The sequence below is a fragment of the Gopherus flavomarginatus genome, chromosome 14 (assembly GCF_025201925.1).
Source record: "Gopherus flavomarginatus isolate rGopFla2 chromosome 14, rGopFla2.mat.asm, whole genome shotgun sequence".
In the NCBI taxonomy this organism is placed as follows: Eukaryota; Metazoa; Chordata; order Testudines; family Testudinidae; genus Gopherus; species Gopherus flavomarginatus.
In genome coordinates this window covers 23,566,439-23,589,460 of record NC_066630.1, presented here as the reverse complement: position 1 = coordinate 23,589,460, position 23,022 = coordinate 23,566,439, and the positions used below count along the sequence as shown (strand labels likewise).

At 48.0% G+C, this 23,022-nt stretch overlaps 1 protein-coding gene and 1 pseudogene across 3 annotated transcripts in view; both read left to right on the top strand.

Moving 5' to 3' along the window:
* Positions 1 to 2,754: 2,754 nt before the first annotated feature.
* On the top strand, positions 2,755 to 3,961 carry LOC127034484 (zinc finger BED domain-containing protein 5-like; annotated as a pseudogene).
* A 1,733-nt stretch (positions 3,962 to 5,694) lies between these two features.
* VSTM2B (V-set and transmembrane domain containing 2B) overlaps positions 5,695 to 23,022 on the top strand; it is a 38,066-nt gene continuing 20,738 nt past the window's right edge. The window contains exons 1-5 of one of the 3 annotated variants that reach the window (XM_050923120.1): positions 5,695 to 5,818; positions 7,356 to 8,069; positions 8,874 to 9,058; positions 10,674 to 10,703; positions 16,161 to 16,563. In XM_050923120.1, the coding sequence (XP_050779077.1) occupies positions 7,997 to 8,069; positions 8,874 to 9,058; positions 10,674 to 10,703; positions 16,161 to 16,563 (691 nt within the window). In that variant the 5' untranslated portion in view covers positions 5,695 to 5,818; positions 7,356 to 7,996. Of the gene's footprint in view, positions 5,819 to 6,731; positions 6,799 to 6,912; positions 8,070 to 8,873; positions 9,059 to 10,673; positions 10,704 to 16,160; positions 16,564 to 23,022 lie in introns of those variants that run through there. The other 2 variants (XM_050923119.1, XM_050923118.1) reach the window with 2 other exon arrangements.

Genomic DNA, 23,022 nt, shown 5'->3' with positions numbered 1-23,022 from the left:
TGTTATCAGCTACAGATTACTGGTGTCTTTTAATGGGATTTCATATGTTTCTATAAAACACGGTCCAGCAACAGCAAAGGCAAATAATTCACATTAATAATCTTTTTAAAGGGCCAGATACTCAGCTTGTGTTAATCAGCATAGAAAAAGGATGAAAGCACAGGGTCCAATTGAAATCTAATATGGTCCTATAGAAATTATTCTAAAAACTGTTTTCTATGTTTTTGAACCACTTGTAGAATTATACGGCAGGGATGTAATTCTCTATTAAAATCTAATCATTGATTCAGAAAAAAAATCCTATGGAAAAACTGTAGGACGTTTCTATAGAAGCAAGTCATTTCCATTTACTCAGTGGTAACATAGTATGATTATAGTCATGTTTATATTAATATTCACCTACCGCACAAGAGTGCTGTGAGGTTCAACTAATAATTATGAAGTGATTCCTTGCATGGAAAGTACTGTGGGGCCGTGATCTAGTAAGGTACCTAAACACATGCTTCACTTTAAGCATGTGAAAGGGTTGCATTGGGATTTGTTCGAGGGGATCCCACTGAAGGATCCATGCCTAAGTGTGCAGTATATGTTCACAGCTTCTTGTTCCAAGCAATGGCATTCTTGGCTTTCATCACCTGCGTGGTGTAGACATAAGCAGGAAAATGATGGATTTCAGGCTCTGGCAAACCTATTTAGTGGCAGGGTCCAATCAATAGCTAACTCCAAAACTTGTTGACACCATAGAAGCACAATGATGTGCAATAAAATGCTTGCTCCTCAGATTAATATATAATAGTATTATTATTGTTTAGTATTGGATAAATCTCTTCACGTTTGGACTTTTTCCTAGATTAATAATTGTGAAAAATGATACTTGAGTCCACGTTTTCTGTTCTAATTGTATGGAATGATAACGTAACTAGAGCACTCAGTTGTTACATATAAAATCAGATTGGCTGGGTGTGTTACAAACAGGATATCCTAGAGGAGTGTTTTTAATCCAAGGGACACTGTCAATACAAAAGGACATTGCAAATTGTGTCTGTTACTAATAACATTAGATTTATTGCAAATAAAAGGTTCTTTTAAAATTTACATTGCCTTTTTGCTTTTCATATTCTTATTTTTTGTCTGTCTAAGGAGTGAAACTAAATTAATATAGCCTGTTTAGAGTTAATTTAATGCTGCAGTGTTTGAATTGTAAATATTTTGAGGAATACTTTAAATATATTTTTTAATAAAAATCTACGTTTTGGGTAAAACTACTTTATAAATGTCCCTTATAAATATGAAATGTTTGCCATGTTTTCATTAATGCATTTGGCAGTCTGATATGTAAAAATACAGATAAAATCTGAAGACAACTGGATCTGCCAGCCAATGGAGCTTCCTTGGCTAAGTACTGAGGATAAGAAAACAGAAGAAGTTGATTGTAAAGTCAGGGTCATCAGCTACAAAATGCTGCAGCTTTCTCAGTTCTGCAAGGAATTCAAGTAAGTAACTTCTTCCAAGTTATGGAAGATATTTATTTTGAATCTGAATTATAATCTGACGTGACACACTGTTGTCTTGCTAGGTGTTTAATCACCACACTTGTTGGTAAGCGATAAAGCAAGTCATGGAGTTGTACCAATCTATTCCTGCTGAGGATTTCATGCATGTACTATAAAGTCCAACCTACCTACTTCCTAGGATTTGGTTTTATTAGTAACTTGAGTAACAACAACAACACAAACTTTCTCTCCAAACTTACTTTGTCCTAAATTTTCCTTGCAGGATCTATGTGTCCTAAACCATGGTTATCTTTTTTCCTAAGGGAAGCAACATGGCTTAGTGGATACTGGGACCAGACTAGGACTCCCAAGAGCAGGGGAGGGATCTATTCCCAGCAGTGCCACTGGATTGCTGGGTGACTTTGAACAAGTCATTTCACTTCCCTGATACATCCTTAATCTGGGAAATAATGCTTATCTCCTTCACAAAGACCTTGGAGATCAATGGAAGCAAAGTGTTGTGCAAGATTATTGTATTATTATTTATTAGATGGGCTCTTATATCATGGTTGGAGCTAACTGACTCCACCTGCTAGTATAATTCACTGTACTGACAGGAATGGTTCAAGCACCTGATGAACAGGATGACTACAAAGAGGGGCCATGTATTACTATTATATACAGGGTCTTAGATGCTGCCAGCTGTTAGAGGTGTTTTACAAACTTTGTAAATAGCTAAGGTTTACATTGGTATGTGATTAATTGAGCAGGTTAAAAAATTTCCAGTGAATCTAAACAGTCTGTGGGATCATGTTGAGTCCATCAAATCTTTCAGCACAAACCAGACAGGCAGGTTTGATTTCCTGCCATCCTGTCCACCAGCTAGCCAGCTGAAGGAAAGGCAGAGTGATGGGCAATCCAGTTCCCAGGGCTGTCCATCCAGCGGCCAGGTAGGCTACCTGTTCACCAGCCACCCAGCTGATTTGCTGATACCAGTCAGGAAACTAACTGATCAGCCAGCTCAGAAACCATATAGCGCTTGCCAGAGAAGCTCACACTATTGGAGAAACACTTATTAAGCCTTTTGTGAAAGATATTGTAATGTGAATGTTGAGCGAGCAGTCTGGTAAGAAAAAACAAAATTGATGCTGTGCAGTTGTCAAATACTGTTGCATGCCACATTGAAGATCTTGCCGATGACATAGAAAAAGAGCTAGTTTGTCGACTGAAAATTTGCCATGAGTATTAATTGCAGCTAGATATGTCCACAGGACTTGCTGTGCTACTAGTATTTGTCCGATATAGATTTTATAATAATATTGAAGAGGACCTTCACTTATGTGAATCTCTGCTTATCAGAAAGCATGAAATTAGTTGGGGAAAATGTATTGATGTATGTACTGACAGTGCTCGGGCAATGATTGGGAAGGTGAAGGGGGCTGTAACGCAAATCGTAAGTATAGCACCAGAAAGCACTAAGATCCATTGTGTTCTACACAGACAAGCACTTGCAGTTAAAAAAATACCAGCATATCTGAAAATTGTGCTCGATGAAGCAGTACAAATAATCAATTTTGTCAAATCTCGACCACTTCAATCAAGGTTATTTAAAATTTTGTGTGAGGAAATGGGCAGTCAGCACAAAACGCTTCATTTACATATGGAAGCGAGGTGGCTATCCAGAGGAAAAGTGCTTGTGAGGCTTTTTGAGCTTCGTAGTGAACTACTGGTATTCTTCACGTCAGATAATTCTGGTCGAAAATTTAATGACTGTCTGACAAATTCCTTGTGGCTAATGAGACTTGCTTATTTTGCAGATATTTTTGCAAAATTAAATGTAATTAATGTGTCACTGTAAGGAAAGAATGTGACCATTTTTACTACAATGGATAAAATTTCATCATTAAAAAAGAAACCGGAATTCTGGGCATATTCTATAGAACAGAATAACTTTTTGACTGCTTCCCTACAGTACATGAATTTCTGACTGAAATAAATTCTACAATCCATGAAGAAGTTTCCAGCACCATTTTACAGCACTTACGTGACTTGCAGGCCTCTTTACTGGAATATTTTTCTACAACTACTGATGATAATGCTTGGGTTCGAAATCCCTTTGTAACTACAGCCAAACCAGTTGGCTTTTTCTGCGCATGATTATGAAAGCCTAATTGACTTAATTTCTGATTCTGATTTGAAACAGAAGTTTAAGGATCTTCCGCTGAATAATTTTTGGAGCAGCTTAATAGAACAGTACCTTAATGTGGCTAAATGTGCAGTTCGAGTGCTCCTTCCTTTTGCTACAATTTATTTGTGTGAGATAGGATTTTCGTATTATACTGCAAAAAAAAACCAAATATAGGAATAGACTTGATGCTGCGCCTGACATGAGGATTCAACTTTCCAGCATTATTCCTAATATTAAGCGAATTTGTGATAGAAAAATGCAGAAACACCAATCCCATTAAATCCAAATTTGGATTTGTTTATAAAAATAGATTTTCCTAGTAAAAATCTAATTTGTTTGGTGTTTGTGTATATATATAAAACAGTTTTTTTAAGAACACTGTTTTTAATTTTGACTCTTGCACTTGATTTTTGTACTACTTTATACGTGCTTTCCAGTTAGAAATTGTTAGTTCAAGTTATTTTAAATTTGTATTTTTGCATTGTTTTATAAAATATATTTGAGCATAAATAATGCAATTTTTTATTTGAAAACCAAAAAAAAGACTACAAAATAATATTATAGGTGTTCTGTAATAGGCTAAAAAGTGTTCCATGGCCAAAAAGGGTTTGGGAAACGCTGCTATACACTAAGCTTTTGTACTAACAACTTTCTCAGAGTTCCTATGATTGATTCAGTTGTATCAACAATGTAGAAGCTTCTGTACACAGAGCTCTGGTGGCTGCCACTGCTGGTGTCAGCTACTGTGTCTTCAAGATCTGCTCTGAGCAGGGTTAGACGACATCATGGCTGAAACCCTTCCAGCCACTGGAGTCCTGTCTATAGCAGCTCTCCCACTCATGCTACCGAAGTTGAAGATTAACTAGCGGTAGCACCAGTGGGAATTTTTTGGCAAAAAAGAGCTTTGTGTGCATCACCTTTTTCAGACAAACTTCTGTCTGAAAAGAGCCTATATATTGAAAAAACTTGTTCCACCTTTATTAAAAGTGATGACCAGTTTTTTTTTTTTAGTTCCTTTTGTGGTCACTTCATGCAGCTTTTAAATTATTCTTTCCAGCTGGAAATGCAGGGCAAATTTGAATACACAAAATACAATTACTGAGGTACAGTCTGAGTGGGTCCTTCCTCTTTTTTTGTTTTTTTTAAGTCATGGCAAATTTAATGAGTACAGGTGCCCAGATCATCAGTTTCACCTCTCATATGAAAGACACCACCTTCAGCAGCAGAGTGCACCAAGCCACCATTGAGTACTGATTAATCATTGACACAGAAAGAAGAGTGCCACCTGCTGAATTCCCAAAGCAGCTTTCTGCAGCTACTTGGGAGTCTCCCATTCTGACCAAACCGACCATGAAAGATTAGAGAGTGAGCCGTACTAAACTGCATTCAAACCACCATGGTCTCTGCCAATGACAGAGATACAAAGATGCTTCATGCTTAAAAAAACCCTACTGTCAGTTATGAGTTAGTAGTGTGTCCTCTATATCATTCCTTGCACTGGTTGATTACTGCCCTCACAACTCACCACTCACACACATACAGCAGCCATAACCACCTCACCTTCTCTTATCATGCAGGTAGCTGGGGGAAAACTTTTGACTGACAAATATTTAATCAGAAATATCAGTATAATATTAACATTGGGATGTTCCCATTAATTCCGTAATAATAACTGGCTCCTCAAGTAAAAAACTCCAGGCCCCAGCTGTGTGTTAGCCAAAGAAATGTTTATGACCGAGTTGAGAGAGCACTCTGAGGCTATTTGCCAGGTAGTCTCCAACATTTCATGAAAATGGAAGTTTATTGATTAGTACCAATGCAGAAAATCTTCTGAGGCTGCAAATGCACAATAAAAATATTTAAGGTAAATTTTACTAACTCAATAGATGGACAGTCATCTTTTCAGTTAATAAAAAAAATAAAGGATTAAAAAAATTAAGCTTAATGTCTCTAAGAAATAACCTTTCCTGTGACCGCTTTGCCAACACCTTCTATTTCACTTTTTAGTTTGTAGCAAATTTTCAGTGCCAGCTGAAAAGCTCCCTGGAAGTGCGTTTTCTAATGAAGACTGCTGTGAAAGCACTTGTATGGATGACCATATAACGTTGACCAGCACTGGAAAATGCTGCAGATAGAGGTAAGTGGTGTGTGTTGTAATTTATTTAGCAAAATAATTATACTGTCCACAGTACTACAGAGGAGGAGGAGGGGACAAATATAGTCTCTGTCTGGGGCGAGGTAGAGGGTGGAATTCCTTGTCTTTCATCACTCCCGTCTCTTCCAAACACATCCCCACTCCTACTTCCTCGGAATCGCATGAACCAGAACACGCCTAATTCCAGAGAGACTCTGGCCCGGCACTTTATGCTGAGTATCAAGCGTTGTGTAGAGCCAGGGACTCTGATCCCCTCGTTCCTCTCCTGCAGGCAGGTGAAATACACCGCTGGCTGGCCCTGGGCTCGCAGCCTTGCACGCTGTGACATGCCGGGGAAGAGCAGCTAGGCTAGTTCCGTGTGAGCCGCCCGGCCAGCCCCGAAGTGAATGAAGCGCCCGCAGAGATCTGGGAGCCCGGGTCAGTCCCTGGCACCGCCATCGTTATTTCACTTCCCGGAGGTGTTTGCGGCAGGGGCGTTTCTCTGCCCCTGACCGGGCAGGCGAGGCTCGCTCCGGCGAGTCTGTTGGGCTCTTGGCCGCTGCAGGGGGCGAGGGGCGGCTCTGCGCCGCCGGGGACCCGAGTGTGCCCGGGCCAGGCGCCGGAGGGGGCGGACGGCGGGAGGGGGCGCGGGGCCGGGCTGTCTCCCTAGACGAGGGCAGGAAACACCCCCTCCCGCCCGGGGGCCCAACCGGAAATCTGGCTTGTTGCGAATCCACTAGTCTCCCCAGCCCCCGCTCCAGCCCCCGCTCCGGCCCCCGGCTCCGAGCGCGGCACCTGGGCAGGGCAGCGGCTGGGACCCCCGGGCGCCCTCGGGCACCGCTCGCTCGGTCTGTGCGCCCCGGGTCACCGCTGCTGGCTCCGCCGGGCACTTCGGCTGCGTGTTCGCCCCGCCGAGCTTTGCCCAGCATGGGGGGGCAGCAGCCGCGCCGGGCTGGCAGCGGGCGAGGCGGCGGGAGCCCCAGGTAAGGCGGGGGAGACGGGGATTGCGGAGGCTGCGGCTGCCCGGCGGCACCGCCCGGGGGTGCGCGGAGAGAGTGACGGACCAGGCGCCGGGCCGGGGAGTTATTTCTGCCCATTACGGATCCCAGGGGAGTGGGTGTTCAGCGGCGTCCAGGCTGGGCCGGGAGCTTGCCGGGCCTGGTGAACAGCCGCCCAGATGTTGTTCACTTGAAGTCCAGCTGTTCCGGGGGCCCAGCTGCGCCCGGTATTCGCAGGCGATCTGCTCGGCTCGGGGGTAGAGGGGGGACCTGGCTCAATCCTGGAGCGGAGGGAACATCCCCCAGCCGGAGCCCGGCACCCGCGCTAGCAAAGTGTAACTAGACCCGAAGGCGCCTCGGGGGGGGGGGGGATCCTGGTTTTGTCCTGCCTTGTTTGGGGAATTGTCAACACAAACTGCGGGCGCTTTCCGCTGCGCTGCTTGGCTGCAGGGACGGGAGCACAACCCAAGCGGTCTGACTCTCTTTGTGTGTTCGGGGCTGCATTACGCGGGGACGTCAGATCCTGAAATTCCCTCTCATAGGTCGAAGCGCGTGTTGGTGTGAGAGTGGCGGGGGGGAAGCCTGTGGTTTCGTGCCCGGGCCGGGCTGCACAGCGCACCAGAAGCAGGCAGTGGATTTGGACCTGCCATCCCCACCGCCGAAAGAGACACCCCGGGCCACAAACAGGAAAGGCTCGATTGCTCCCCAGATTTAGAGTGAAGCGAATAATCCCCTGCCGCCGCCTCGGACCTTCCTTGAAAATCGAGCTCAGACTGGCCATTGGGATGGGTCTTGGAGAGGAGCTCGGGATCCGGCCCCTGCTTCTGGACGGCAAAAAATCCTGTTCAACACAAGGAAGTTGAATCCCGTTTAGTGTTGGGGAGAATCCGGTGGGGGGAAATACCGGAGACAAGATTTACAATTTCATCCTCAGGAACTACACTTCCTCCTGACAGCACATTCCATCAGCCGGCTGTGGATTTTATACTTGCTTCCAAATTTATTTATTTTTGTAAAGTTAGCTGGGTGGCTGTTGGCTTTTTGGTTTTTGGGAAGAGTCTGACCCCTGCACTAGTGTCGGAGACGCGGCTTCTCTTTGCAATGGGATTGCAGATTTCTTAGCTGTGGTGTGGTCACGCTACATTCCCGACTTGCCCTCCACCCTGAAGTTTCCATATATGAAATGGAAAATCGAGGGCTGTTCGGCGCCCTTGGTTACCTGATGTTCAATGCACCCCTGCTGTTCATAGTCAACGGTAAGTAGCAAACTTTCACTTCTTCCTACAGCAAATCGCCACCCCACATACAGCTTGCTAGAAAGGAAGCCAGTAGAACCGTGCGGGGAGAAATGGAAGGGGGCTAGGAAGGGTTAGTGGCCAGGGGAACCGTGTGTTTGACTCGGTAAAACCTCATTCTCCTTCAGCTAGCAAGCTGTGTTCTGCTATCAGATCCGAGGTTCCTGTCACCGGTCGCTATTGAGCGCAATAGACGTAGTTGGTTTGCACCTTTGTGGTGTAAGAACTTTACTGTTTGTGTAGCGTATGTTGGGGGGGGGTACACAGAAGAGGAGAACGAGGTGACGCTGTGGCTATAGCAGGTGGTCACTGGGGGGTTAGTTCTCTGAAGCCAGGTGGCACAGGGCACGCACCAGGATCTGCGGGACTCCAGCCTTCCTGCGCTCGGCTGCAAGCGCTAGCGGGCTGGCGGGAGGAGAGCGATTTGACACCTGCAGGTGTTGGCTGGCGATTTGTGTGACAGAAACATCCGTCTCCTCATATTCGGAGAGGAGCTTTTCTGTCCAACGCTCCCCAGACTCGTCTCCGTTGTCACTGGCGCGGGTGCACCAGTCCGTGCCCAGGCTGCGGGGTGAAGGAGAACCGAGCTCGCCTGTGTTCTCACTGAGCCAGGCTGCCGAGCTCGGGCTTGAGACGCGAGACGCTCATTTACCCGACAGCGCTTAGCCCTCGAGTTAAGGCAGATCAGATAACGACTAACCGGACTGATTTTGTCTCTTAATCTCTCCTGTTAACCAGCCCTTGTAATTCTATCTTCTCCCCCAGCTACATTTACCGAAGTCCCCAAAGATGTGACTGTTAGGGAGGGAGATGATATTGAGATGCCTTGTGCTTTTCGGGCGAGCGGATCCACCTCTTACTCCTTGGAAATCCAGTGGTGGTACCTTAAAGAACCAGCCAGAGAACTTGCCCATGAATTAGCCATCAGTGCCCCTGGCAGCAGAAGCAAGGTAACGTGCCTATTCATTAAGTGCAACACGCGCAGAGAGAACAGACACTGCCGGGGAAAGGAGCTTCCCCTGTTACATCCCGTAAAGTAGGTAGGAATCCCCGGGTGTCCTAAACTCTCCCGTGGAATGGGAGAATTTGGTGATCATGCGCCCCAGAAAATCTGACAGCACGTTGGGGATTGTAAACATTCTTAGAGAATGGTAAATATCCGTCACACTGCAAACCCCATCGCAGAGAGCAGCTTTAAACTGGTTTATTGTATTACATTACAAAGGGGGGAGAAACAGGAGGCAACTGTGGTAGTCTGAACCGAGCTGGAAATCACCACGAACAAACGTGGGAGAGGTTGATTAAACAAGATGAGCTCCTCTATGTAGATGATTAATAAGAGCAGATGGAGGAGAGAGGGATATGTTCCTAGCTGGAGATCCTGCAGGACAATTCTGCAGTGGGATGATTTATTTACATACTCAAATGAAGTGATTAACATGCCTTAAGGAAAGAAGGTTAAATCTTGTGTATTCTTTCTCAATCCGCAGAAGACCTCTTGGCTTCAATATCGGCCCCAGTCTTAATGTCTAGGCTGCATTTCCCTGACACCCAGTTTATTCTGCAGCCTAGATCTTGGCGCAACACGCTTTATTGGCAGCATAATGCTGCCCACTATATAAACAAGGTTAAACATCAGAGGAGAAGTCTTGAGCAGGAGTTCCAAGATGTGTCTTTCTAAAGTATATACAGCTTCTGACCTTTTCCTAAGACAGAGCCATTAAGCCTGATGATACTCCCTGAGGAGCCTCTGATGCCTACACCAGGTCCTAGCTATATTGCAGGCTTGTTTTCCTGCAAGGCTCAAATATAGATGCAAAGCATATAGACTCCGAACTAATGTGATGCTGTCTAGCGGGGAGAAATGTACGTCTGTTGTCAGAGAGGGAAATAAATCGCTTGGATTTAAATGTCTTCTTTAACCTTATATAAAACTGTGAGCTGCTTTTACAATAAGTGGTGACAGAGAATGCCCAGAAAATGACTATCTCCTTGGGAGGCGCATCAGAGAGATCAGAGGCATCATTTCTTTTTACAAGAAAGTTGATTGTAACAAGGAGATAAATCCGATTCAAAAACTGACGAGCTGCATCTGATCTTGTGCTGTTTAGGGACCTCATCCCTGCACTAAAGCAACTCAGGATCTGGCTTTCCCAAGTCATTTCCATGCGCAACTCTGCCCTGCCATAGCAAACAACCACCCCTACCTACATTGGTTATTTCAAATTTAATTGGGCTTTTTACAATTACCCTGGCTCTGTTTATGCAACAAGTAAACACTCTTCTGCAGATATATATCCCTTAGCAAGGCAAAACTTTCACTACAGGCATCTAATAAGCCCAGTTACATTTTACCAAAGCAATCCTGTTCCTTAAGCACTAATTGATTAAATCAAATCCAAATTCTCCCAATAGTCACGCACAATCAGTTTGAAACAAGTTATGAAAGTTGCGCTGAAGATCTGTCTGTCCTACCATCTGTTTAGCTGGGGATGTGGGTGCTTATAATAATGTTAATATGCTTTAGGAGTCTAATCTAACATATTTCCTTCTCTGCTTTTTTAGGTAGCAAATAAGGATGCAACTAAAATCAGCGTAAGTGCAGATCAAACTGAGTGATGCACAATTTCTATATGTGCATGCTGGTTTTGTAACACCCCAACACATGATTTCAGGCAGTTTAACCCTCTAGAGCAATGGAAATGGTGGAGCACAGTGGGCATGTACATCTTTTCCTCTCCTTGGTGTGCCATATCTCCATCAAAATGTTACCATCTGTTGCTATTTTAACTGTCAAGTTTTATTACTTGCAAATCCAGGCAAGAAGTATTTGTTTTTTCTGCCCTTCTTTGATCTCACCTGGAAAGTACTGGAAGTCAGGTCAAGTGATAATTCTGCTTTTCATTTGGCTGCTTCCAGTACTGAAAACCCACCACTCCCCCCAGAAATGTCAAATTTCTTTATAGCACATTATATCCAATTTCTGTTGATTTCGGGCCAGATCCAGTCACTGATTTCACTGGGAGCATGAGCAGGCCCGTTTGTTTGTTTGGCTTTAATCCCATCACTGTTACTCTTCTGTCTCCATCTGTGCAGGCTAGTGGGAGTAAGAAAAGGGTGTAAGGAAGGTAGGGAGAAGCTTGTAGAGATTAAACACTGCAGTTGGGAGTAAAGATAGATGAGATCTTTTAATTCACTCAGGCTATTAGTCCCACTGAAATTAAAGGCAATCAGTAAAGACAGCAGAATTTGATCCTTCATTCTGTGTTTATAATGGGGTATCTGAGGGTAGAAGGCACTAGATAATAGCTAGGGAGATGGTGTGTGCAGTCTGGCCATCACATAGGAAGGTATTTGGGTATTCTGTGTTGGATTGGGGGTAGGGAGAGATGTATTAGTTAAGGCGTGTATTTTTAGAAGGGAGGGGAAAGGTTGGCTGGGTGGTTTGTAGGGGGTAAGAGAGAGGAAATGCATTATTTTTAGCAGGCTAGGTGTTGGAGTTGGGAGGGGCTGTGTTTCATTTTGGGGGAAGATTATTACTCAGATTTATTTTTAGAAAGGCAATTGGAAGGTTAGTGGCTGACCATTGGTTTTAGATGGGAGATGCCTTTAGTTTTGGAAGGGCAGGATTAGTGGCTTTTTAAAAATAAATGTAGAAAGAAGATGGCATGTTTAATGTATTAACTTTGGGAAGAGGGAGGGACAGAATTAGTGGCTGGTTATTTGAGTGCTGTGGAGAGGTGCATTTAGTTTGGAAGGGAAGAACTGGAATTGGTGGCTGGGTTTTTGACTTAGATGGGGAGATGCAGTGCTGAAAGTGTTTATTTATAGAAGATAATGGAGTAGGAGCAATGGTTGTGTGTTTTTGTGTTTGATTTCCGGGGGGTGGGGGAGAAAGAGATGCATTTACTTCTGGAGCTGAGGGTGGATAAGGCCATGGGTGGGTGCACTGTTGAGTACATTGGAAGTGGTGGATTCGGTAGCTTGGTACTTGACTAGAGTATGCATCACTTACTGCATTTAATTTTGGAAGGGCTGGGATAGGTTCAGTGACTTGGTAATTTTTTGGGGGGGGTCATTTATTTTGAGGAGGAACTGGATGGTTGGGTTATAGAACTAGAGAGATTTGATTATGGAGAGGAGCTGGGGTGGTCTCAGATAATTATACAACCCACAGCACTACAGAGAAGAGGAGGAGGGGACAAATATAGTCTGCTTGGGACGAGGTAGAAGGTGGAATTCTTTGCTGCATGTTTGGTTATTGGGGTGGCGGGGGAGAAGATCCTCCAATTTCTTAAAGATGGTGAAGCAGGTGAGAGGGGAGGTGCATTAATTTCTGGGAGGAGCAGGCTCGAGGCTGGAGCAGGAGGGAAAGGTCAGGTGCACTGGGGCAGGCTTGGGGGCAGAGAGAGGTGCGTTGGGCAGACTCAGGGAGATGCATTGGGGCAGACCCAAGGAGGAAATCAGAGGGGAGGTACACTGGGACGGTGGAGGTACATTGGGGCAGGCCTGGGGAGGTGCATTAGGATGGGGGGATGTGCACTGGGGCAGGACTGGGGAGGTGCACTGGGACGGGTCTGGGGAAGAGATGCGGGGGAGGTACATTGGGGCAGGCTCGAGGAGGTGCACTGGGACAGGCCTGGGGAGGAGATCCAGAGGGAAGGTGCACTGGGGCAGGCTTGGAAGAGATGCATTGGGACGGGGGAGGTGCATCGGGATGGGGGGATGCGCACTGAGGCCGCCCAAGGAGGTGCACTGGGTCGGGGACAGGTGCATGGGGGCAGGCCCAGGGAGGTGCACTGGGATGGGCCCCGAGAGGAGATCAGAGGGGAGATGCACTGGGATGGGGGGACATGCACTGGGGCAGGCCTGGGGAGGTGCACTGGGATGAGCCCAGGGAGGAGATCAGAGGGGAGATGCACTGAGACAGGGGAGGTGCACTGGGATGGGACAGGGAGGAGATCAGAGGGGAGGTGCATTGGGGCAGGCCTGGGGAGGCGATGTGAGGGAGGTGCATTGGGATGGGAGCAGGCCTGGGGAGGTGCACTGGGATGAGCCCGGGGAGGAGATCAGAGGGGAAGTGCACTGGGATAGGGGGAGGTGCGTTGGGATGGGGGTACCTGCACTGGGACAGGCCTGGGGAGGTGCACTGGGACAGCCCTGTGGCGGAGATGCGGGGGAGGTGCACTGGGATGGGGGTACCCGCACTGAGACAGAGGGAGGCGCGCTGGGGCACGCCTGTGGAGGTGCATTGGGACAGGCCTGAGGACGAGATGCGGGGGAGGTGTATCGGGATGGGGGTACCCGCACTGAGACAGAGGGAGGCGCACTGGGACAGGCCCGGGGAGGAGATGCTGGGGAGGTGCATTGGGATGGGGGTATCCGCACTGGGACAGGCCTGGGGAGGTGCACTGGGACAGAGGGAGGTCCATTGGGACAGGCCTGGGGAGGAGATGCAGGGGAGGTGCATTGGGAGGGAGAGTACCCGCACTGGGACACGGAGGCGCACTGGGACAGGCCTGGGGAGGTGCATTGGGACAGGCCTGGGGAGGAGATGCAGGGGAGGTGCATTGGGAGGGAGAGTACCCGCACTGGGACACGGAGGCGCACTGGGACAGGCCTGGGGAGGTGCATTGGGACAGGCCTGGGGAGGAGATGCGGGGGAGGTGCATTGGGACGCGGAGGTGCACTGGGACAGGCCTGGGGAGGTGAATTGGGACAGGCCCAGGGAGGAGATGCGGGGGAGGTGCACTGGGATGGGAGTACCCGCACTGAGACAGAGGGAGGCGCACTGGGGCAGGCCCGGGGAGTAGATACGGGGGAGGTGCATTGGGATGGGGGTACCCGCACTGGGACAGGCCTGGGGAGGCGCACTGGGACAGGCCCGGGGAGGAGATGCGGGGGAGGTGCATTGGGATGGGGGGTACCCGCACTGGGACGCGGAGGCGCACTGGGGCAGGCCCGGGGAGTAGATGCGGGGGAGGTGCATTGGGATGGGGGTACCCGCACTGGGACAGGCCTGGGGAGGTGCACTGGGACAGAGGGAGGTGCATTGGGACAGGCCCGGGGAGGAGATGCGGGGGAGGTGCATTGGGAGGGGGGTTACCCGCACTGAGTCAGAGGGAGGTGCACTGGGACAGGCCCGGGGAGGAGATGCGGGGGAGGTGCATTGGGAGGGGGGGTACCCGCACTGGGACAGGCCTGGGGAGGTGCATTGGGACAGGCCCGGGGAGGAGATGCGGGGGAGGTGCATTGGGAGGAGGGGTCCCCGCACTGGGACAGGCCTGGGGAGGCGCACTGGGACAGGTCCGGGGAGGAGATGCGGGGGAGGTGCATTGGGAGGGGGGTTACCCGCACTGAGTCAGAGGGAGGCGCACTGGGACAGGCCCGGGGAGGAGATGCGGGGGAGGTGCATTGGGAGGGGGGTACCCGCACTGGGACAGGCCCGGGGAGGAGATGCGGGGGAGGTGCATTGGGAGGGGGGTACCCGCACTGGGACAGGCCCGGGGAGGAGATGCGGGGGAGGTGCATTGGGAGGGGGGTACCCGCACTGGGACAGGCCTGGGGAGGTGCACTGGGACAGGCCCGGGGAGGTGATGCGGGGGAGGTGCATTGGGAGGGGGGTACCCGCATTGGGACAGGCCCGGGGAGGAGATGCGGGGGAGGTGCATTGGGAGGGGGGTACCCGCACTCGGACAGGCCTGGGGAGGAGATGCGGGGGAGGGGCATTGGGAGGGGGGTACCCGCACTAGGACAGGCCCGGGGAGGAGATGCGGGGGAGGTGCATTGGGAGGGGGGTTACCTGCACTGGGACGCCGAGGCGCACTGGGACAGGCCCGGGGAGGAGATGCGGGGGAGGTGCATTGGGAGGGGGGTACCCGCACTGGGACAGGCCCGGGGAGGAGATGCGGGGGAGGTGCATTGGGAGGGGGGTACCCGCACTGGGACAGGCCCGGGGAGGAGATGCGGGGGAGGTGAATTGGGAGGGGGGTACCCGCACTGGGACAGGCCTGGGGAGGTGCACTGGGACAGGCCCGGGGAGGTGATGCGGGGGAGGTGCATTGGGAGGGGGGTACCCGCATTGGGACAGGCCCGGGGAGGAGATGCGGGGGAGGTGCATTGGGAGGGGGGTACCCGCACTGGGACAGGCCTGGGGAGGAGATGCGGGGGAGGGGCATTGGGAGGGGGGTACCCGCACTAGGACAGGCCCGGGGAGGAGATGCGGGGGAGGTGCATTGGGAGGGGGGTTACCCGCACTGGGACGCCGAGGCGCACTGGGACAGGCCCGGGGAGGAGATGCGGGGGAGGTGCATTGGGAGGGGGGTACCCGCACTGGGACAGGCCCGGGGAGGAGATGCGGGGGAGATGCATTGGGAGGGGGGTACCCGCACTGGGACATGCCCGGGGAGGAGATGCGGGGGAGGTGCATTGGGAGGGGGGTACCCGCACTGGGACAGGCCTGGGGAGGTGCACTGGGACAGGCCCGGGGAGGTGATGCGGGGGAGGTGCATTGGGAGGGGGGTACCCGCATTGGGACAGGCCCGGGGAGGAGATGCGGGGGAGGTGCATTGGGAGGGGGGTACCCGCACTGGGAGGGGGGTACCCGCACTAGGACAGGCCCGGGGAGGAGATGCGGGGGAGGTGCATCGGGATGGGGGGTACCCGCACTGAGTCAGAGGGAGGGGCACTGGGACAGGCCCGGGGAGGAGATGCGGGGGAGGTGCATTGGGATGGGGGTACCCGCACTGGGACGCGGAGGCGCACTGGGACAGGCCCGGGGAGGAGATGCGGGGGAGGTGCATTGGGAGGGGGGTACCCGCACTGGGACAGGCCCGGGGAGGAGATGCGGGGGAGGTGCATTGGGAGGGGGGTACCCGCATTGGGACAGGCCCGGGGAGGAGATGCGGGGGAGGTGCATTGGGAGGGGGGTACCCGCACTGGGACGCCGTGGCGCACTGGGACAGGCCCAGGGAGGAGATGCAGGGGAGGTGCATTAGGACCGGGACGGGGGCGCTGACCAGTGACCGGCCCGCGGGCTGTGGTCTCTTGCAGACGGTGCGGGTCCAGGGCAATGACATCTCGCACCGGCTGCGGCTGTCCGGCGTGCGGCGGCAGGACGAGGGCGTGTACGAGTGCCGGGTGTCGGACTACAGCGACGACGAGACCCAGGAGCACAGAGCCCAGGCGCTGCTGCGGGTCCTGTCGCGCTTCTCCCCCCCCGACATGCAGGCGGCCGAGGCGGTCTCGCACATCCAGAGCAGCGGCCCGCGCAGGTACAGCCCGGCCAGCAGGGCCACCGCCGAGCCCGGCCTGGAGAAGCGCCTGCTGCCGCCCCAGGGGGCCGGGGCCGGGGCCGGGGCCGCCGCCTCATCCGCCGCCTCCGCCACCGCGGCGTCCTCCTCGGCCTCGCCCCCTCCCGGCAAGGCCGCCATCCTCCGCCAGCAGCACGGATCAGGTAGGTGCCCTGCGGGCTCGGGGAACGCAGCGACACCCAGCGGGGCGCGGGGGGAAGCGCAAGGAGCCGAGCTGGGCTCCGTCTTCTACCCGGAGAAATAAAGGGCCATAAAACTGGCCCTGCCATAAAGTGTGCCCCGGGGTGTTAGGGCTCTGCTCCCGCTTATGATTCAGCGTGGCACACAGTCAAAATCCTCTAAGCAAAAGGGATTTGGGAGCTAAGTAGGGAGCCCAAGTCCGATAGGTTTCAAATGGGGGATTTTGAGGATCAGGGTTGGTTTGTTTGTGGAATACATCGGCATCAGCAAATTATATCTGCTAGTAAAGGGGAAAACTCCATTACTGGCCCCCAGTATTGCAGATTCTTCTGGCCTAGTCATTGTAGCTACCAGAGAGAGTTTCCTGGCCTCTACTATGGGTTTTTGTTTTCAATTGCACCTGTAATAAACATTTACCTTTTACTTCAATGGATGTTCCAGTTGTCTTTAAAGGCTTATCATGGATTTATCTTTCCATAGATAAAAGTAGACCTAAATTGTATTGAAAATAATGGATTAAAATGGGGGTTGCAATTGTGTTTGAATTAAAGGAGAGACAATTTTAAATCGTAATAAAACCTTTACATGTGGGAGTGGTGGAATGGACCAAGTGGCAATAGAGCACTTCAGAGTCTCTGTCATGGCAACATTATAAATAGTTTTAAATTATTATCTTTATTAAAATATAGTAGTGCAGACCAGATGGAGAAAGAAATATAATTAAGGTAGTAAAAACTAAGGGTCCAATTCTGCAAATAGTTAAGTATCTGAGTAAATTTATTTATATATTTAAGTGCTGAAAGAATCATGTTTTAAGACTCAATCCTGCACTATTTTAAAGTCAATGAGAGTTTTGTGGCGAACTCCACTGGGAGTAAGATAGAAACCAGAGCTTTTTATGTAGGTATAAACTACAGTGTTACGTTTTCAAAGTCACTTTCTACATCTGTGCTTTTTGTTTTGGTTTTGAGTAGTAACAACATTCATAAAGTAAAATGTTACAGTTTTTCTGTAGAGGTCTTAAAGCTTCAGTGCTACAAGTTGACCTGTGTGGGCGAGCCATTGATCCCACATTGATCTGTATGCAGAATTCGGACAGAAGAAAGCTAAATGTCAACTGCTTACAAAGAATTCTACATTTTAGATTTTAAAATTAAAAGTGATTATATTACCATTTCTTTTAATAAAACTTGCAAATGCAAACATTAAGCAAACTGAGAAACCTTTCTAAGCTAAGTTAATTTATTTCAGCAGAGTAACTATTACTTATATTATGGCTCAATCCTGCTCCCATTGAGGTCAGTTGTAAAATTCCATTTACTTTAGTGGTAGCAGGATCTGGTCCTTTTTGTTCTGCATTGTGAAGACTGTCAAGATAGTCTGCATTATTCTGCCTGTGTTTGGTTAATGTGTTAGTCACTGCCTTTTACATAATGTAGAGCAAGGGATCATGCCTGTATATATGGAAGATGGCATATGGATAGTTGAGCATGCTCAGAAAAAGAATTGAGGTCACCTCACAGGAGAGTGCTCTTGGAGTGAGACTCATCTTTAAATGGAAATATACACCTTTATTTATTCCCATTTACAATCTTGCATCAAACATTTACAGGCTTTGGATCAGATAATTGAAACCAACCAGGTCAGTTATTACTATCCAGGAACTGTATGTAGCTCACAGATGAACTATCTTCTGTGATTTTTACCTGCCTCTGTTCTTCGTACAGTCAAATGTCATCCTGTGAAATATTTTTATTTTGTTTTGTACCATATGAAAGAGTACTGTGTACTGTTTTGTTGACTAGTCACTTGGGCTAGAGAGGATGGCATGTCATGTGTCTAATAGTGACTTTTCAAGACAAATGAAAAAGTTCCGTCTTAAACCTTTCTGTGTGCACTATTGGTTGTAGACACTCCCATGGCTGACAGTGACACCCAGGAATTAAACTAGAACAATAGAATGCCTGTGAGCCAGTCTTTTCCATTAAACATGTAGATTGTCATTTTAGCAGCCAGAATTGGCTTTGCATGTTATTTTCACGTCTTCCCCTTTCCCCTGCTGATCTAAGTTTAACAGATATGTGGAGGATTAAAAAGTCTTGTGATGCCAGTGTTTCATTGCTGACACATGGAAGGGTCTTGCTATATAAAAGAGATCTCATTTAGGGTATGTACTGTTATGCAACCTGCCCATCTAAGTCAACACTTGCATAGTGCGTATGCCCTGATAAAACAGTCTGATCAAATTGTAATTGGCACAGTGCCACCTTAACAGATGTGCATGAGTGTGTGCAGCGAAGAGAGCATGTTTGCTGTGTCTGTTAGGGCAAGATCTGCTGCCTAGATTATCCAAATTGCTGTCTAGCCTGATTTTTACATGCCTGTTGTTAGGGGATGTGTCACTGCTACATCATTCCTAGACTGGACTCATTTCCAAAAATAAAACACAACTGTTGCAGCCAGATATGGAGATTCTGGGCTCATTTAAATCAAATGAAAGATGGTGGAATGCAGAAAAGCATCTTGTAGTCTTGTCAGGGGGAGTCTCCATCTGGACACCCTTACAAAATAGGCTAAACCAAGATTTGCTGTTGTGACATCCTCTTTGCACAGGCTAGTGCCAATCAACACTGCCACACAATGGCATACAAGCTGGTTACCTTTCAGGAAGAAAGTTGAGGTGGTTCTGTAGAGCTTGGGTAGTTGTTAGTTGCCATGTAGCTTATTTAATAAAGTGTGTAGGAGTCATTATTTGTGTATACCTGCAGAGAATACATTGTGTTTTATATTCTGTGCTTGTGGCTTGTGAAGATAAAAGTGCTTTTCTTCCATTTGACTCAAGAGTCACCAAATGACAAAATTTTACTTTGGTCTGTTACAGTTTCCAAAGTTTTGTACAAGTTGGATCGGCCTAGAATTATTCTGATGATAAAATGTCTGTATGGGAAGGAGATCCATGATATCGTTCAAGGGATTAGTAACATGAAGACTTGGACCTCCAAATTGCTCTTTCTAATGCATTCCAGATTGATAGTGACTGAAAGTTATTGCCATTTGATGGCTATTTGGTGGCCTTTGTGAAACAAATTGATGGTTGCTCTCCGGATTGTAGTGAACTGATGTCCTAAAAATCACAGTTGCAGATGATGCCATCTTTGCTGTAGAGAGAGACAGATTTGGATGGAGCGGTCCCTCCTGCTCAGACCTAAGGCACAAGGGCAAAGCACTTTGGGGGAAAGTGGCATTACCAGTACTAGTGTTTTGCCTGTTTTTGTGGAAAAATAGAAAAGTTTGCACTCTAGGGCTCTTATTTGGACATGTGCTTGCACAAACACTAACATCTCTTAAAATGTATTTAAAGAAACAGTCAGCATCACACTGCAAGGTTTCTAATTAATATTTTAATGGCTGGTGTTTAGCAGATATTTTGGCTGAGGTAATTAGGGTTTTTTCATAAATAATGGCTTCTCTTTCTTTGTCTTGCTTTCAAAAAAGAAGCCATATTTTGAGTTGACCCACTCATGGCAGTTTCTTGTTTAGCTCTTCACTGAATAGGGCTGACAGTCCAAGTCAAACCTCTACGATCAGAGGTGAATGAGCCCACAAAACACTAAATCCTGTGCTAGCTTACAAAGGCTCAGGAGAGTCAATAGCTGTGGAAATACAGGGTATCTTTGGCACAAGTGGGAAAAGCATCTGACAACTCACATTGCTGGGCTCTAACTCCCCATGGATGCTGCAGATTTGTCCTAGGGTATGTGGGAGCTTTCCACAAGGGAAACTAGAAGAGGAAAGTGAGGATGCCTCCCACAAAGAAGGTCTATTCCATATGCAGAAGCACAAATGCTCCGTGTACCGCTGGTGTTTGGTGTAGGAGCTGAGCAGCAGTAACTGGAGATCTATTTGCCTGCATTGCTGCCTGAGCTGAATTCCAAAATGAAGAGCTAAAACCAAAGTTAGCAAGAGGGGATGTAAAGTTTTACACTATGCATGTGCCACCTCGTTACTACACAGTTCTAGGTCTGAAGCTGATGAGTAATGCAATAGGCAAAGCATCCAGAAAGGGTGTGCATATCTTTTTGTTTGGGAAGCCTTCTCATTGTGTCCATACTACCTTCTGCTCCAAGTACATACACACTTGCCTTTCTGGCTCTTCAGTCTGTTCAGCACTCGGTGTGCTCTGGGATATCTTGTTAGCATAGTAGTAATCCCAATTTATTGGAAAATGCAGGATCAGGACCCTTAATAGGTAAAACAGCAAGTGAGGACATGGCATAACATGGTAGAAACATCAGCAGGCAGTAGAGGAAGTTTACAGACCATCAAGAAAGGTGTGAACTGAATAAAAGGAAACTGCACAGGGAAGGAAGGGAGCAAATCCCACTAAATATGAACTTAATAAGACATCTGTTAAAAGTGGTAATATAGGTCACTGCCTTGCAAACCCTATTGCCTGAGTGGATCCATGGGCTTTGATGCCACTATTCATCTAAGTAAGGGTTCCCATTACTGGGCCTGTATTAATAACCTGTAAAGCAATAATTAATTATCCAGTATGTGCTGCTTAAATAAAATGTTATTGACCTAACATACTGAATGGAGTTTGATGGAAAGTAGTCCATTTACCATAAATAATACAATACCTGTTGTAGAAAATATTTTAAAACAAGAAAAACATACGTGTTCTCTCTTGGTTCTGTGGAAATATTGTCCTTTATTAAAGGAAATGCAAAGTGTGACAGTTGAGTGGCAGAAGTTAATCTTTCCACTGTAGCATGAACTATCTGTCTTGCATATCTATTCCATTTAGCAAAATTACACACATATTCTTATGTTGTTCTGGGTTTTGTAAAACACATTGATGGCACTATATAAATAATGTATGTCCAGTTATTTGCACTTTAAAAATATGCACACCATTATTACTAGAATGTTCGTAATGCCATAAGCCCAAAAATATTTTGTAATTATAAAAGACCTAATCTTACTCCTAATATATTATGTGGGATTTTGCCATTGAATAAAAGCAGAAATGGTCCCAAGCACAGGTATATAGTTACCATCATTTTTTAAGAAGAGCTCCTGTTTATTTCAGTGGGCTGTTCAGTGTAAAAGTTGATGACATGATATGAGCTACTGTATGCTGGATAAGTTGGGACGCCGCCTGTTCCCAGTGCAAAAATAGTTTTCTCAATAGTTTCAGTGTAGTGGTACTGTATAGGGCTCCCTCTGTACTATACTCCAACAGTTGTAATTATAGGGTAAATTGCTGCCCTCAGATGTGCCTGTGGGGCTCTTGTTGACTTCAGGGGGAGTCCCACTCATGTATTCAAGGACAAAAATGTCTTTTTTATCTTCTAATTGATTTTAAAGTGGATTAAATGTGGCTGTTCTAGCCATTTTCTAAAGGATACGCAGGGCCAGCGCTTGCATTTAGGCGGCTTAGGCAATCGTCTAGGGCGCCAGCATTATTTAGGGGGCGGCATTTTGCCGGAGGGGGCGGCAGGCGGCTCCAGTGGAGCTGCCGCAGTGGTGCCTGCGGAGGGTCCGCTGGTCCACGGCTCCGGTGGAGCTGCCGCAGTCCTGCCTGCGGACAGTCGGCTGCCTGCGCGGCTGCGGTGGACCTCCCGCAGGCACGACTGCGGCAGCTCCACCGGAGCCATGGGAGCAGCCGACCGTCCGCAGGCAGGACTGCGGAGCCGGGGGACCAGCGCGCGGGGCGGCAAAATGGCCATTCGCCTAGGGCGCTCAAACCCCTAGCGCCAGTCCTGAGGATACGTAGTTCCATTTGACAGACCCAGATCTAAATGGGAAATCCACAATGTGGGGCCTGTAGCAGGGGTGCTGGAACAATGTATAGAATAGGGGTGCTGATGATGGAAACCATGTATTTGGCATTACTACTTCAAGCAAAAGGGGTGCAGGAGTACCCCGACCTTCCCTAGTTCCAGCATCACTGGCATGTAGTTAAAAATAGCATTTAGTGCAAACTTCTGATCAGCTTTGTAAATACAGAAGAGAACAAATCCAATGTTGTTGTAAAACTGTTGCATAATATGTCAAATATTAGCTGGTCAAATAGAAGATTATCTGTAATATTTAAACTAGTATATAAAACAACAGAGCTGTGATCTAATGAGATTTAGAGAGATTATTGCTTGCCTGCCATAAAGGTGGATTATCTAAAGTATTTAAATCAATGTGGAAATTGTTACTTAGACTGTAAGTAAGGCAGGCAATACTACAGATTATCTTTGATAAATGTCTTGTTGTAATACTAGAGTTTATCTGCATGGGCCCCAAAATGCAAAGAAGACCAAAATTCAACTCAATTTAAAAAATAAAAGTTAAATTAGAACTGTAAAATAAAATCAGGCTGAGCAAGTATAACATACAGAGTATTAATGTTTTCAGAAGTGCAT